General features: G+C 43.7%; 1 protein-coding gene across 1 annotated transcript in view; it reads left to right on the top strand.

Annotated features, from left to right (window-relative positions):
• CREB3L2 (cAMP responsive element binding protein 3 like 2) overlaps positions 1-13,174 on the top strand; it is a 78,540-nt gene that overhangs the window by 56,717 nt on the left and 8,649 nt on the right. Inside the window, exons 3-8 of the mRNA XM_086467832.1 lie at positions 3,711-3,877; positions 5,481-5,568; positions 7,349-7,530; positions 8,208-8,354; positions 10,079-10,137; positions 11,490-11,558. Coding sequence (XP_086323958.1) covers positions 3,711-3,877; positions 5,481-5,568; positions 7,349-7,530; positions 8,208-8,354; positions 10,079-10,137; positions 11,490-11,558 — 712 coding nt within the window. The remainder of the gene's footprint in view (positions 1-3,710; positions 3,878-5,480; positions 5,569-7,348; positions 7,531-8,207; positions 8,355-10,078; positions 10,138-11,489; positions 11,559-13,174) is intronic.

Below are 13,174 nucleotides of genomic sequence, written 5' to 3'. Positions count from 1 at the left end.
AGCAGGTTTCAGCTCGGAAAGGGGACTGACAGCCAGTATCGCTTGTTCAACAGTGAACTTTGGAATCAGTGTTTTGAAGCCTGAGAAGGGATTTTTAACAGCCAAAGTGCCTGTCTTTAGGATGTGGATTTTCCTAGCCATTTGGATAGCTAAATCGCTTATTTAGGCTTTCTCCTCTCTGTAGCTGAATGATTTGCAGTGCATTTTGTCTCACCTTAGCAGTGCAGTGTTGCTATATTCATGTCCATCTAGAATGTCATCACCAAGATAGTTTTCTCAGCCTTTTGTTTTGGACTCTGTCTTAATAGTCAGGTGTTGGATCATGTAAAATATAAGTATAAACACTCATCTTCAGTTTCTTGACACCAGTCATCTACTCTTTCCGCAGCATGTCTTGCTTGGTCTGGAGAAGACATCTTCCTTTTCCTCCAGTGGGTCCCTTGAGCCAGCCTCCGATGTCCTTTTATTTCAATATTTCATGTGCACCTTCTTGCTTGTTCTCATTATTCCATGAAACCTCTCTCATGGTTCTCCATACCCCTCCATCAGAAATACTTGCAGGGTGTACCGTGTATGACCCGTATTCTGTAGCCTGCTCAATTTTCCTGTTTGCCTAAATTTTTCTGGTTTTGTGCAACATTCAAGGGCTTTGGGAGAAGGGCAGCCACTTTGTTCTGCTAGTACAGTGCTTGGCAGAGTAGACTAAGGTGCTAAGGGGCTATTATAAGAGTAAACTAAGAGTGATTTTCAGATAATGTCAACCCTTTATGCTCAGGAAGAAGAGAAAGGAGAGTGGGAAATGTCCTTGAGACTCTCTTGGAACAGAGGAGAGCTCCTTAGTGACTTCAGAAGCTGGAGTGTGTCAAAAGAAAGTAACTTGTTGCACAACACTGACCGTGGTAGCGAACGTGTAACAGGGGCTTGGAAAAAGTGGGGAAAGGGGGAATATCAAGGTAGAATTCGACCAATGTGTTGCTCTGTCCCTTCCTTTCACAGGGTTGTTCATCTGGAATGACAGCTGTCATCCTGCATCATAAGAGCCAGTGTCAAAAAAGTGTTAGATGCAGTTCTTCAAAGTTATCTCCATGTTAAATGCAGCGTGTTGCTGTCGCTGAAAACCATTCATAACCCTACAAACTGGTTAGGCTGGCTTTAAAGTCTAGAATAACTCTGAGCAGTTTGTGCAGATCTAAGTGGTGATGGCAGGGATGTCAGGTTAATCAGCAAAGTTGGGTTCCGGAGGAGTAAAATGACCGTCTGAAGGCCAACATATCTTGCTGTCTTACAACAGCTGAATCCTCGTGATGAGTCTGAGGATTAGGGGTGATAAACATCACAAAGTGCAGCCTTAGAGGACATGCCCTCTTTCGCTGGGCACCCACGGCTAGATTTCTCTTCTGCTTGCATGATGATACAAATCTCAGAAAGTTCAGGGCTAATTACTTGCTTCGCTGATAGCTCTCATTTATATGTAGCCTTCCCTGCCAAAGTAGATTACAGATGCCACGGTGTAGCTTGACCTGGAGGCGCAAGAGGCAGCAGGCGGACGCTCTGCACAACACCATGTGGGGGACATTTTGGCAGAAGTTATCCAAACAAGCATTTGAAAGTTGCATTTGCCAAGGGATTCTGGATTTCTGGGCGAAGATACCGCTTTAAAGCTCTTATCGGAAGGATCCTCACACAGCAAGCTAGAGGCAGTCCGCAGATCCACTGAATGTTTCATTGCAGTCAGCAGGGAGGGAGCTGCGCTCTTGTGTTTGTGAGTAGAGAGGCTCAGGGAGGGTTGAAAGAGAGCAATGTCCTCTCTCCTGAGTTAATATTTAGACAATGCTACCTCTTTTTTTCATAAATACTTCTATTTTTATATTTCTGCATTTCCCAGACAGCTTTGGGAGTAAGCTTTCCAGAAACTTAAATATGGTGTTTAGCCCTTGCTGTACAGTTACTTCTCTTGGCAGAGCTGGGCTTGCTGTTCTTAAACTTCTGATTACAGGATACATTTTTTTTCATTTTTAATGCCTTGGTGTGTCTTTACTCAAATTACCTCCTTCCTTGCCAGTGGTGGAGGTTAGGTCCCACCACAAAGTAATTACTAGCACTGAAGATGTACATGCTTTCTCCCTGCTTCCAGTCACCCAGCTTCTGCCCAGTGCCTGTGTGCCGTGTGTGTGTGTGGTCTTAAGAGCAAGGGCAGACAGCAGCACGGAGGCTGTAAGCCCGCTCTTATTTTTGTTACCTGTTTGCAGCTGAACTCTGTTGACATCTCACCAGCTTGATACGCTCAGATGTGTAAGGTTCTTGTGTCAGCCTTGCAGACTGCTGGTGGCACAGCCGCAGCACCATGGCTGCCTCCCATGGTGCTGATGCAGCACGCAGTTAATGCAAAGCTCTGTTGCTGTTTATTAGCCGTATGGTGTACGTGCTTGCTCTGTGCTTTAATTCCGTACATGCAGTAAATACTCTGTACGAAGGCAGGAGACAGCATTGAAAGAACGATCAGCACTCTCTTTTATGTATATTTGGCCTCGGATTCCAGCTGCTTGATTTAATGGATGTGCTTCTCATGACTACTGATGAGGTGTGGCAGAGGACTGTGCTGTGTGCTCTTGGGATGCAGTACAGCTGGTGTAGGGTATTCTCCTACAAGAGAAAAGAACTCACATGACTGAACTCTAGCAGTAGGGATGGGAATTTTTTTAAGGCAGAATTACAACTGCCAAAACTGCATTTGATTTTTTTTTTTTTTTTTTTTTAAGTGGGCTTGTCAGTAGCCTTGTGGAATTGTTTGGAAGGCTGAGTCCTTCCAAGTTCTTGATCCTCACTCATACTTTACACCTGAGAGAGTAAATCTCTTCTCAGCAAGCCAAACAGTGGCTGCTTCATGAACGGAAATGGGGAGCTACCAACTTAACCATGCCAACCTTGTTCCAGTTCTTGACAGTGCGAGGCAAACCTTTCAGATTTTTCCAATGAAAAGTTGCATGACTTTCTTCTGATTAGTGAGCTTGCAGTAAGTGGGGCTAGGGGAGAATTCTGCCAACATGTGATGCATGTTTCACTGCTGCCAGTCAAAATATGCATCCTGTGCTGTGAATTCCAGAAGCTCTGGGGAGGAAATTTAGCATGATCACCACGGCACTGGTGCTCCTGTGAAATCATCAAAGCCTTTATCCTCTTTTATACTTACTAAATGAATCCTTGGGGGAAAAATTTTGAAGTTGAGAGTGTGAAAAATCCTTTCTTCTTAGAGATATAGTATCACCACTCTGCCTATTTGGTGATTGCAGGCAGTAGAAGGAGCAGAAGTCTGGCTAAATGCTATCTCTACAATGAGGAATAAAACTGAGTCAGCAGGCATTAGTGTGTGTAGGACATGGCTCCCTGGCTGCTTTACTCTGTCGCTCATTTAGTCTTCGGTCTTGTTCGGCTCTGTGTTAGCAGCTTTCGGCAGTGTACAGTGATTAGTGCTCTGTGTCTTTCCTTGCTGTTCCTCTCTGTATCCTGGGGCTAGGATTAGGTTACAGCCCTGAAATGGCACGGTTGTCTGCATTGACTGAGAGCTGAATAGTAAAGGCAGAGTTTTGTTGATACACTGAATTGCCTTCTGTGTTTGTTTCCCTTCTCTGGAGGAGGGATGACATTATTTTCATTTGTAGTCTTTCTGTCTCTGACCTAAACATGTGGTGTCCAATTTCCTTCCCTGGCAGGTGACCTGGAAAATGAGGAATGGTGTCTGGGTACAGAGCTGACTCCAGCAGCAATAAAGACTGAGCCAGTGTTGTGTGAGACATCAGGCCTTGCTCCCTCAGTCAGTCTCACTGTCACGGCCACGTCGCTGGAGGGGGAACAACCCGAGCTGCAGATGGATGCCCTGGTACTTGCAGACTTTCTCTTCTCCTCTCTGGGCAGTTAGCTACAGATTCTTCTAAGACTATATACCAGTGTAGCCTCCTTAGTGCCAATGGTTGTCAATTCAGGGTGCACACTGCGGTCTGCTTTAATGTTATTTAACATTTGCTGGTGTCCCACTGCTGCTGTAGGAGCTTGTGTTTCAAAACACTTATCTGCATCTTCAGGTCTTAATGGTTGGATGCATAACTTTCTCTTCTATGTTAGCCCCAAAGTTTGGGGCTCATGTGTTTTTAAATAGTTTCTAATGAACCAGTCCCACCCAAACTGACTAACCCATTTGCTCTGTCAAACCTTTGACAAGCTGAGTGTCTTCCATAATAACTTGCTGTAGTGCTGCTGTGCCTTCCCCTAATCAGAGCAAGACTCCTTGTTTGAAATGACTGGAGAGTTTCCCTGTTTGCCTGCGAAATCACTTTTGCCAGGTCTGTGAAGGTTTGACATTTTGAGCTGCTGCTTCCACACCAACTTGCTTCGTAAGGAGCGTTTGTGATGCCTTTCTGACCACAGCTGGAGCAAACAGTGGGCATTCTCAAGGGCGTAGTTTGGTTGTGGCTGAGTTAAGGAGAATGAACTGCAGCAGCTGATGGCTCACCAGAGTCCCCTGAGTGGAGGAAGAAGCATGACTGTTCTCAGTCCCCAGGCTGCAACGTCAGTCCAGGCCGGGTGGAGTTAGTATATGCTGAGAATAAGTGTTTCCACTTGGATGTGGACCAGAAATATGTGCAACAGAAATTATTTTATGAGAAACTGAAAAAATTAAATACAAGTTACCCATAATCCTCTTCTAGTCTGAATGTGCTGTCCCTGGTATGTAGTCCTGCTGTAGCTTGGGATGCCATGATTTGCGAAGACTATATTGGGACTAGCTGGCAGCTCATTACCATTGCACGGATTAGTTACGCAGGTTATTGAGAGAAATTTTGGCTGCAATGAGCGTGCTGATGTGCCAGACTGACTTCCTCAAGCCTGGGACTGTAGCATTCAGGCAGACTGTGGGCAACAGTTTGGGAGCCTGGTGCTCCAGCCCTGGAAGACAGGGCAAGCCACATGTCTTCCAAACTTCGGTCAGCCGTGACTGTCTCTCTTTCTGCTCCTCTACACCGTGAAATGAACTTGGGTCCGATAATCTGGTGCTCAGTGGCTGGCACCTTGCTCTTGCTGCCGGGTGACAACCGTCTTGAATGGGCTCTCCCCCACTGCCAGGAGTGTTTCTGTCTCTGCTCAGAGAGGCTGTGCGGTCCGGCAAATCCTAGCAGCAGCTCTGTTGCTAAGAGAAGTAATTTGAGTGGGTTGCATGCTAGCTTTCAGTCTGAAATGTCATCTCTGAGGCGTAATCTTTTATTTAGCTAAATATAGTAGTAAGAAAAGCCACATGGGAGTAGTCAGGGCAGTATTCTCTGTGGCCTGGTTTAGCAAACTGTGTGAAGCAGTTAAAGCTTTGCCTGTAGCAGAGCAGGAGGAGAGGGAGACCTCTCCATTTATGGAGAAGTCATCCTTGTATCCTTCTATTAAGATTTTTAAGATGTGTGCTTTGGGTTTTCATGCTGTTAATTTCTCTTTTCTAGATGAAACCACTGAGCCAGAAAGTTCTTCCAGAGATTAAATTGGAGCCCCATGAAGTGGATCAGTTCCTGAACCTCTCTTCTAAGGAAGGTCTGTTAATTACGAACCCAAAATGCAGAGGGAAGTGACCAGAATGCACAATGAATGTACTTTACCCTGATTAAATATTTGGCTTCCTTGTTCGCCGTGTTAATCTGTAGGCTGAAGCTGTTGCCTTCTAGGGATTTAACTCAGGCTGATGAAGAGCCAGCCTCTTTGTGACCCGTTTATGTGTTTTTTCTTTTATTTTTTTTTCTTTATCACAAAGAAAATTATCCCTTTTTTGTCTGTAGCATATTAACAATTGCACAGGTGCTGGAGGGAGCTTGAATCCTTAAAGTCCAGGATTATTTAGGCTAGAAGAGAAATCAGTTTGAGGGGACTTAACTAAGGCATAGAAAACATGAAGAGAGTAGGTGGAAACTTTACTGGTTTAGCCTCTAATACAAAAGCAAGGATGTGAGTTTATATGAAATTAAAAGTTAGGTGCAACGGTTAGTGGCCTATTAGTTTTAGTAGAGTTTTTAAGAACCACCACGGTCCCTTTGCACTAATCTAGAAATAAGAAAGGAAGGAGCAATGATCCCTGCCCTGAAAGTTAAACGTGGTTTTGTGGCACATAATCTGTCAATCCAAGGAAAGTTTGAAAGAGCCAAGTATTTGGGCTGAAATTTGAGCAATTAACTGCATCTCAGTTAGGAACACTTGATTTCTGTTAGTGAATTCATTGTGTAGGTAAGTAGAACTGCTCTAGGGAGAGAAGCAAGTGATGTAGCAGGTGGGAAAAGGGAGGCTGTATCTCAGCCTAGAGTGTAGATTCATGGGATTAAGGGCCTTGCTGTTTTTCAAGTGTGTATCTTCTTCTGGCAACTACTAGAGTTAAGATGATAGACAAAAAGAGCTCATATATAATAGCTTTTTTTTGTTACTATTTTTCTTCCTTCCTCCCCCACTGCTATTTGATCTTTTCAACTCAAATTTGCAAAGTATAACAAAAGTGGAAGGTGGCATATTCAGCCCTGTATTTTCCTACTCCCAATTTTCATTGCTGTAAATTTGTCAAAGAAAAAAATGACTTAGTTATGGCTGTTTTGAACATTGCTAAATTGTCCACGTAATATGAGTAGGTGAGACATTGCCTTGTTTTTCTTGGTCCAGACCCATTTGGTCATAAGCAGCACTTTGCTTGCCAGTTCTAGCACAGGTTCTTTTGGCGTAACAATAGAAGTTGGTTTATGGCCCTGGATAGCACAGTGTGAGAGAGGTTCCTGTGGAGGTTGCCTATGCTACTTCTGCTCCATCAGTACATTAAAGCCTCTCCTGTCACTAGGTTGTCACTTCCTCCCAGTTGGGCCAAACCAGTCCATAAGAGGCAGATTATTTCTCTCCTCCATGTTCATATAACACCTTGGACGTGATCCCTTCTCTTGAAAAATACTGGCTATTTGTTTAATCCACAGCAAAGTTAGGAAAGACTATTGTTTTGGAAGAGAAAGCATGCTGGCTCAGAGCCCCTCTGTTAACGTCCCCACAGACAGGGCACTTGTGCAGGAGGGTTATACTTAAACCTCAAAGCATTTGGAGAAGAAGCTGAAATGTTGGTAGAAACGACTGGATTGTATGTTTTGTCTGTTAAACCTAAAGATAGCTGCTGTGTTTCATTACTGCTTTGGAGATCTGCACGCTCTGAAAATCTTCCAAGTTGCCACTTTTGCTCGATCCATTTTTTTAGCATACAGTCCTAGTCTTGGAAACTGAGTGGTGATGGCTCTAGTGGAAATTTAAATTAGCACCTCAAAACCTTGTGTTACATGTCTCTCTTGCCGTTTAGCAGTGGATCCTCTGCATTTGCCTCCAACCCCTCCCAGCAGCCATGGCAGTGACTCTGAAGGAGGGCAGAGCCCGGCTAGATCGCTCCCTCCTTCAAGCCCAGTCCAGCTACAAGCCACAGCTAAAGTGACATCACGCACAGCTTCAGCACTCTCCAATTCCCCTCTCCTGACTGCACCACATGTAAGTTGGGCTGGCTTTTTTCAGCATCTATCTGTCTCTTCTTTTTTCTTTCTTTCTTTTTTTTTTTTTTTTTTTTTAATTACTGTTTTTCCCATGGATTTGCTAACTTTCTGTGGTTCTTTAGATGACTCCATCTCTAGTCAAAACGGCAGATCCAGTAATTCTTGCTCACTGGTCTGTTCTGTTCCCACAGAGAACAGCCTGCACCTCTTCTCTAAATTGAGACAGGGTTCAACAGTGTTATTAGGTTTCTCCCACCATGGATTGTGTTTTGCATTAGGGCCCATCCCTGCTGGCTTAACCTGTCCCTGGTAGATCTGCATCTGTCCTCTTCGCGAAAGCAAGTGGTGATCTTTAGGGAAGGATTTTCAATAGTACCTCTCATTTGTCTCTTTCCCTGTTTGAGCCAAGGGAAATTTTACTGTTGGCCTCAGAGTATGCAGAGCTGGGCCGAGAACAACCGTTTTGAGGGAATCCTGTCCCAAAGGTCCAGTCTCTGAATGGAAGCCATCTAAAAGGTCTTCCCCTTCCGTGCATTTTCAATTCAGGACGCTGCTGTTTTAGTAGGCAGAATGTTCTCTGAAGTGGGAGGGCTGCTGCCTCTCTTCCCTAACACCCCTTTTTCTAGGGCTGTGTGCATTTACTGTTATATTATTTAATTTCTATGACACTTGCAGAAATTACAGGGGACCGGCCCACTCATCCTGACAGAGGAGGAGAAGAGGACGCTGATAGCAGAGGGGTACCCAATCCCTACCAAACTGCCCCTGACGAAAGCAGAGGAGAAAGTGCTGAAGAAAATTCGCAGGAAAATAAAGAACAAGGTGAATGTCAGTTAGCTTTGCTGGGTAGTTCCTACTCATCCTTCATTTAAAAAAAATGCTGCAACAATTCTGCAGTAATGGTCTGCGGTACTGTTGAATGCTGTAAGATGTCTTTTAATAAAGTGTTTTTCTTTGTTCCTAAACACATCCACCAAATTGTCACTGTGACAGTGTGCCTCTGTCTAGGTATTTACCTGAACACATGAACAATAGAGTATTTAGCAAGAAGGGTATCAGGTTGCTGTTGCTTGGCTCCATTTTAAAACAGTACAATCCTACCCTTATGGTAGGCAAAGACCTCTCTATTCTTTCATGTGATGAAGGTGTTCTTTTCCACTGTTTCATGTTTTAAAATCCAACTGTGTATTTCAGTGCCCTAGTCTTTTGATCACTGAATTCCATGACCTTTAAATGAATGGTTGATACCAAAGCTGTGAAATGCCCTACAAATCTTTTCCTTCTTCCAGCATAGGGAAGAGCCTAGTTATAGGGAGGAAAGCGTTTTTGGTTTGGTGGTTTTTTTTCAGACCTGGCCAGCTCACTTGTTTTAGAGGATGTGAGCACATCTTTGAAGGTTAATGCATTCTGTTATTGGTTTTCAGATAGAGGTGTAGATTTGCCCACACTGAATTGGAATTTCATCTTGTAATGTTGGTTGTTTTTTTTTTTTCCAAATTTTTGGAAGTGGCCTTGTGCGTTTTATGTACCACTTTCATATAATGAGAGTCATTTATATTGGAGAGGAGGATCTCTGGAGGCCCTTTGAACGCAGGGTCAGCTTAGAGCCACATGCTCAGGGACATGTCCAGTCATGTTTTACTGTCTCAAAGGGTGATGAGGGCCCAGCATCTCTGGGCAACCTGTTCCCAAATCAGACCACTCTTGTGGTAAAAACAAATAAGCAGAATTCTTAACGTCTAATTAGAATTTCCCCTGTTGCAGCTAGTATTTGATGCCGCTTGCCACTTTGCTGTCTGCCTCTGAAAGGCTCTAACATCATCTTCACTACACAAGATAGTTGAAGACAGCAATAGCGTTCCCTCCTTAGTCTTCTCTTCTTAAATCTGAACAAACCCAGCTTTCTCTGCCTTTCCTGATACGTCATGTGCTCCAGCATGCTTCTTAGAGCAGTGGTCCTCCTCTGGGCTTGCTTCCGTACATCCAAAGTATTTGTTTCAGAGCCACAAACTGTACGCTGTAGTCAACTGTGTTCTTGTAGGCACTGAATAGAGGGGAAGAACCACTTCTTTTGACCTGCTAGCTACAGTCTTGTTAATGTAGACCCGGATCTTGTTGGCTGCCTTTGCTACAGCGGCACATTGCTGACATAAGTTTGACTTGTTCATCGGGACCCTCGAGTCTTTTTTCTACAAAGTTGCTTTTTAACACATGCATGGGCTTTTCCTCTCCCAGATGCAGGGCCTTGTCCTGGGATCATCTTTCAGTATTTGTCCTAGGATATTCTCTCCAGATGAATCTGATTTACTTTTTAAGGTTAGTTCTGTAAGACCAGGGACTGGTCTTTCTCCGACTACTGAGAGGAGCAGTCTTGCTTCAGGATGTGGAAACAGACCGAGTCAGTGCTTTGCTTGCCAGGAACAGAAATGAGAACAGCACAGAGGCTTGAATCTAATAACGTCAGGGCTTTTTACCAGTTTATTAATTCATCTCTGATGCTTTTTATTCTGTGCAAATATTTGGTGTTTTTCTTCCTTTTTCCTTAGATCTCTGCCCAGGAAAGCAGAAGAAAAAAGAAAGAATACATGGACAGTCTGGAAAAAAAGTAAGCCAGCCTCCTTCCTGTTTCAAGCGGGCCAATAGCACTAGTTGCTGGACTGGGAAGGGATCCAGCTGTTGATGCTGGGACTGTTTCGTGCACAGGGTGCCAGCTGCCATCTCGTGGTTGTGACTGAGAAAAGCCCCTTCTTCTACCTTCTGCTTGAACGTTTGCTGGGGTGCTGCATTCGTAACTGTGTCCACCTGCAACACGTTGCTAACATGCCGACAAAGACTTTAAACCTTAAATAAAGCAAGACCCATCTGCTCTTGGCCTCCCCTCATGCAACTCTGTTGGCCTAGTGGGTGGGCAGGGTCCAGGGAAGGGTGGATTCAGAGTGCATATATTCTGTCTTCTAGTGCAGATGGAGACAGAAATAGGAACTGGGTGAGTCAAGGCTGCTTGGGAAAATAAGCAGGATTCAGGAAAACAGCATGTGACCCATCAACTTCCTTTAGCGAGAAGAAGCCAAACCCCCAGTTAGTGATTTATATCCCAAATTAATCTTTCTTCCAATAGACAAGTATCCTAGTGTTTCTCTTATGCACTTCACCAGATGGATCTGTTAAACCCCTTGTGCCGTCTTTGGTAATATCCTTGATGTAATTTCCTTTTTATCTTCTTATCTCTTTATGGATGAGTCTTGCTTTCTCAGAGTTACTCTTGTGAAATTCCACTGTATACATACAGATACCAAAGCTGTTTTCCTTCTTGAAGCTATTCTGGCTGGTCATGTTTGGTTTTTTAGGGTTCCCATATTTTTACTTGGACCTCTTAAATCGCATATCATATGATAACCAACTTTAGTTTAGGGGGTTTCCAGGGGCAGTGTGGAAATGAGCACTCTCTTGGAAATGAATCCTTCTGACTTATTAACCTCCTTAAACCTGACATTTGAGGATCTGATTTCAGAAGCATGGCATTCACTAAATTGCTTGGTGCCTCATCCATGCAATGAAATTCACATATTGAACACCTTTGCACAAAATATTTGCTCACAACATAAATATAGCATGCTCTGTGACTTTTAAAATATCTGTCCCATGGCCTGATGCACAGAGAAAGTCTGAGCAGGGTCTTTGCTGTTGCTACTTGGAGGGGCAGAAGGTAGTTGCAGCCCATCCTGAATGAGCTGCACCTGCTGGGATGTTGTTGAGCACTGTAAGCAGGTGCTCCACAGCTGGTAGTATCTTTTGCAATGTGTTTTACACCATGAAATGTGATTAAAGATTATGACTGAAGTTCATTGGTGTAACTTTTCATTAAACCTAGGCAAGATCATAGAGCTCTTTGTGAAAGCAAGTTTAATAAATGACTGATTTTTTACATTCCTCTTTCTTTCCTTGTGCTGTCTCCAGAGTTGAGACTTGTTCAAATGAGAATAGTGAGCTGCGCAAGAAGGTTGAAGTCCTGGAGAATACTAACAGGTAAGGTACAAAGGGAGTAAAACAAAACTGTAGCATGATATTACAATGAAAAGTGAAAATCTGGAAGTTAAGGGATGAATTGAAATGTGAAGAATAGCTGTATCTGATCTGATTAATGTCAGAGAGAGATCAGGAAGGCCAGTTACCATGACTGCAGTGTCATGTAAAGAATAGAGGCTTTGATGCCAGGTCTTAAACTGTCTCACGAGCCTGTGGTGTGCTTGAGAAACCTTTCAGCATTCTTCTTTGAGTTCTTCAGCTGCCCAAGGAAACATGACTAGTAATACACAACAAACAAAAAACTACAGCCCAACTCTCCAAATTGTCTTTATTTCATGAAAGACTGTTCTGACAGGAGATGTTGACCTGGAGCATGACTCTTCCAGAAATACCAGAGCTGCAGCTCAAGAGTCATTATTAGTTCCTTCTGGACTACTAGATGTCATTGCAATTATTGTGCACCCTTCTGACCATCTCACACTCCAGAATTTCCTTCATTTGGAGGAGGGAAACCAACTTCTTGTTTCTTCGTTTCTGAAGAAATGTGCTTTCTCAAAGGACGCATGGCAGAAAATGTTAGCTGAAAATTAGCTGAGCTTCTAATTGGATGTTATTAGAAAATTAGCTGAGCTTCTAATCGGATGTTAGCTGAGAGTGGAGTGTCAGTCATGGCTTATGCTCAGTGTGTCCTTTAATGATGGCAAATTCCAATGAGTAGGCACTAGATAAGCCCACTGTTAACACCTTCAAGTTCAAGGCATTTGTAGTGAAGGCTGAGTATTACCGTTGAACGTGATGGTAGCGCTGAAGTGTGGGAGGAGGCTGGGTTTTGAAGATAAGACCCACGATCATGGAAAATGGCCCTAGAGCTTGTCTGGCAGCCAGTGTATTGCTAATTGAGTGGCATGTGTTGTTTCTAATCTCCGGATCCAATCTCTAATTTCATGGAGCCAGACCCTGTAGCACTGCAATTTGCTGGAGAGTGTCTCCCACACACTGCTCATGCATAAAGACATCTGCTGCTTGTTTGAAGAGAGCCAAGCCATTTCTGTGCCTCTTGTAGCTTCCTCCAGGGTTTTACATAAAAGAACCAGGAATTGTTCTGTAGATGTGGAGTAGAGTTTTCTCTCCCAGGACCTATCCCAGGAGGTGCTGAAGCCAGCTGTTCTAAGGAAAGGTGCAGCTGTGGATGAACCACTCAGGGACCACATGTTGTCAAGCCTAGAGTTGTTCTCCCCAGTTCAGCTAAATTTGGACAGCTGTGTTCATCTCTGAGTTGTTGCAGATGTGGTCGTGAGAACGGCTTTGTTGGTTTTGTCCATCCTGTAGACAGGACCTTTAGCATCTTCTCTCTTATTTGATGGTCTTAATTCTCTCATGCTAAATGCTCTAAAAATACTTAGCTATGTGGTATTACCTCCAAATCCTTCCTACTTTGGGCATGTGGGATGAGTTGCATTGTTTTCTTCCCTCTGCAATAGCATTGATACTGATTTGTAATCTCCTGCAGAGAAGCAGATGTTCCTGACCCTCTGCACAGAAATCCTTGTAATTCATGGTGATGCTGTTTTGGCTATTTGGATACAAACTGTATCTAAAATCTGTTAAGGCTTCAA

This window comes from Leptosomus discolor, chromosome 1 (genome assembly GCF_034619465.1).
Source record: "Leptosomus discolor isolate bLepDis1 chromosome 1, bLepDis1.hap2, whole genome shotgun sequence".
NCBI classification, from domain to species: Eukaryota; Metazoa; Chordata; class Aves; order Leptosomiformes; family Leptosomidae; genus Leptosomus; species Leptosomus discolor.
This window is presented reverse-complemented; position numbering and strand designations above follow the sequence as displayed.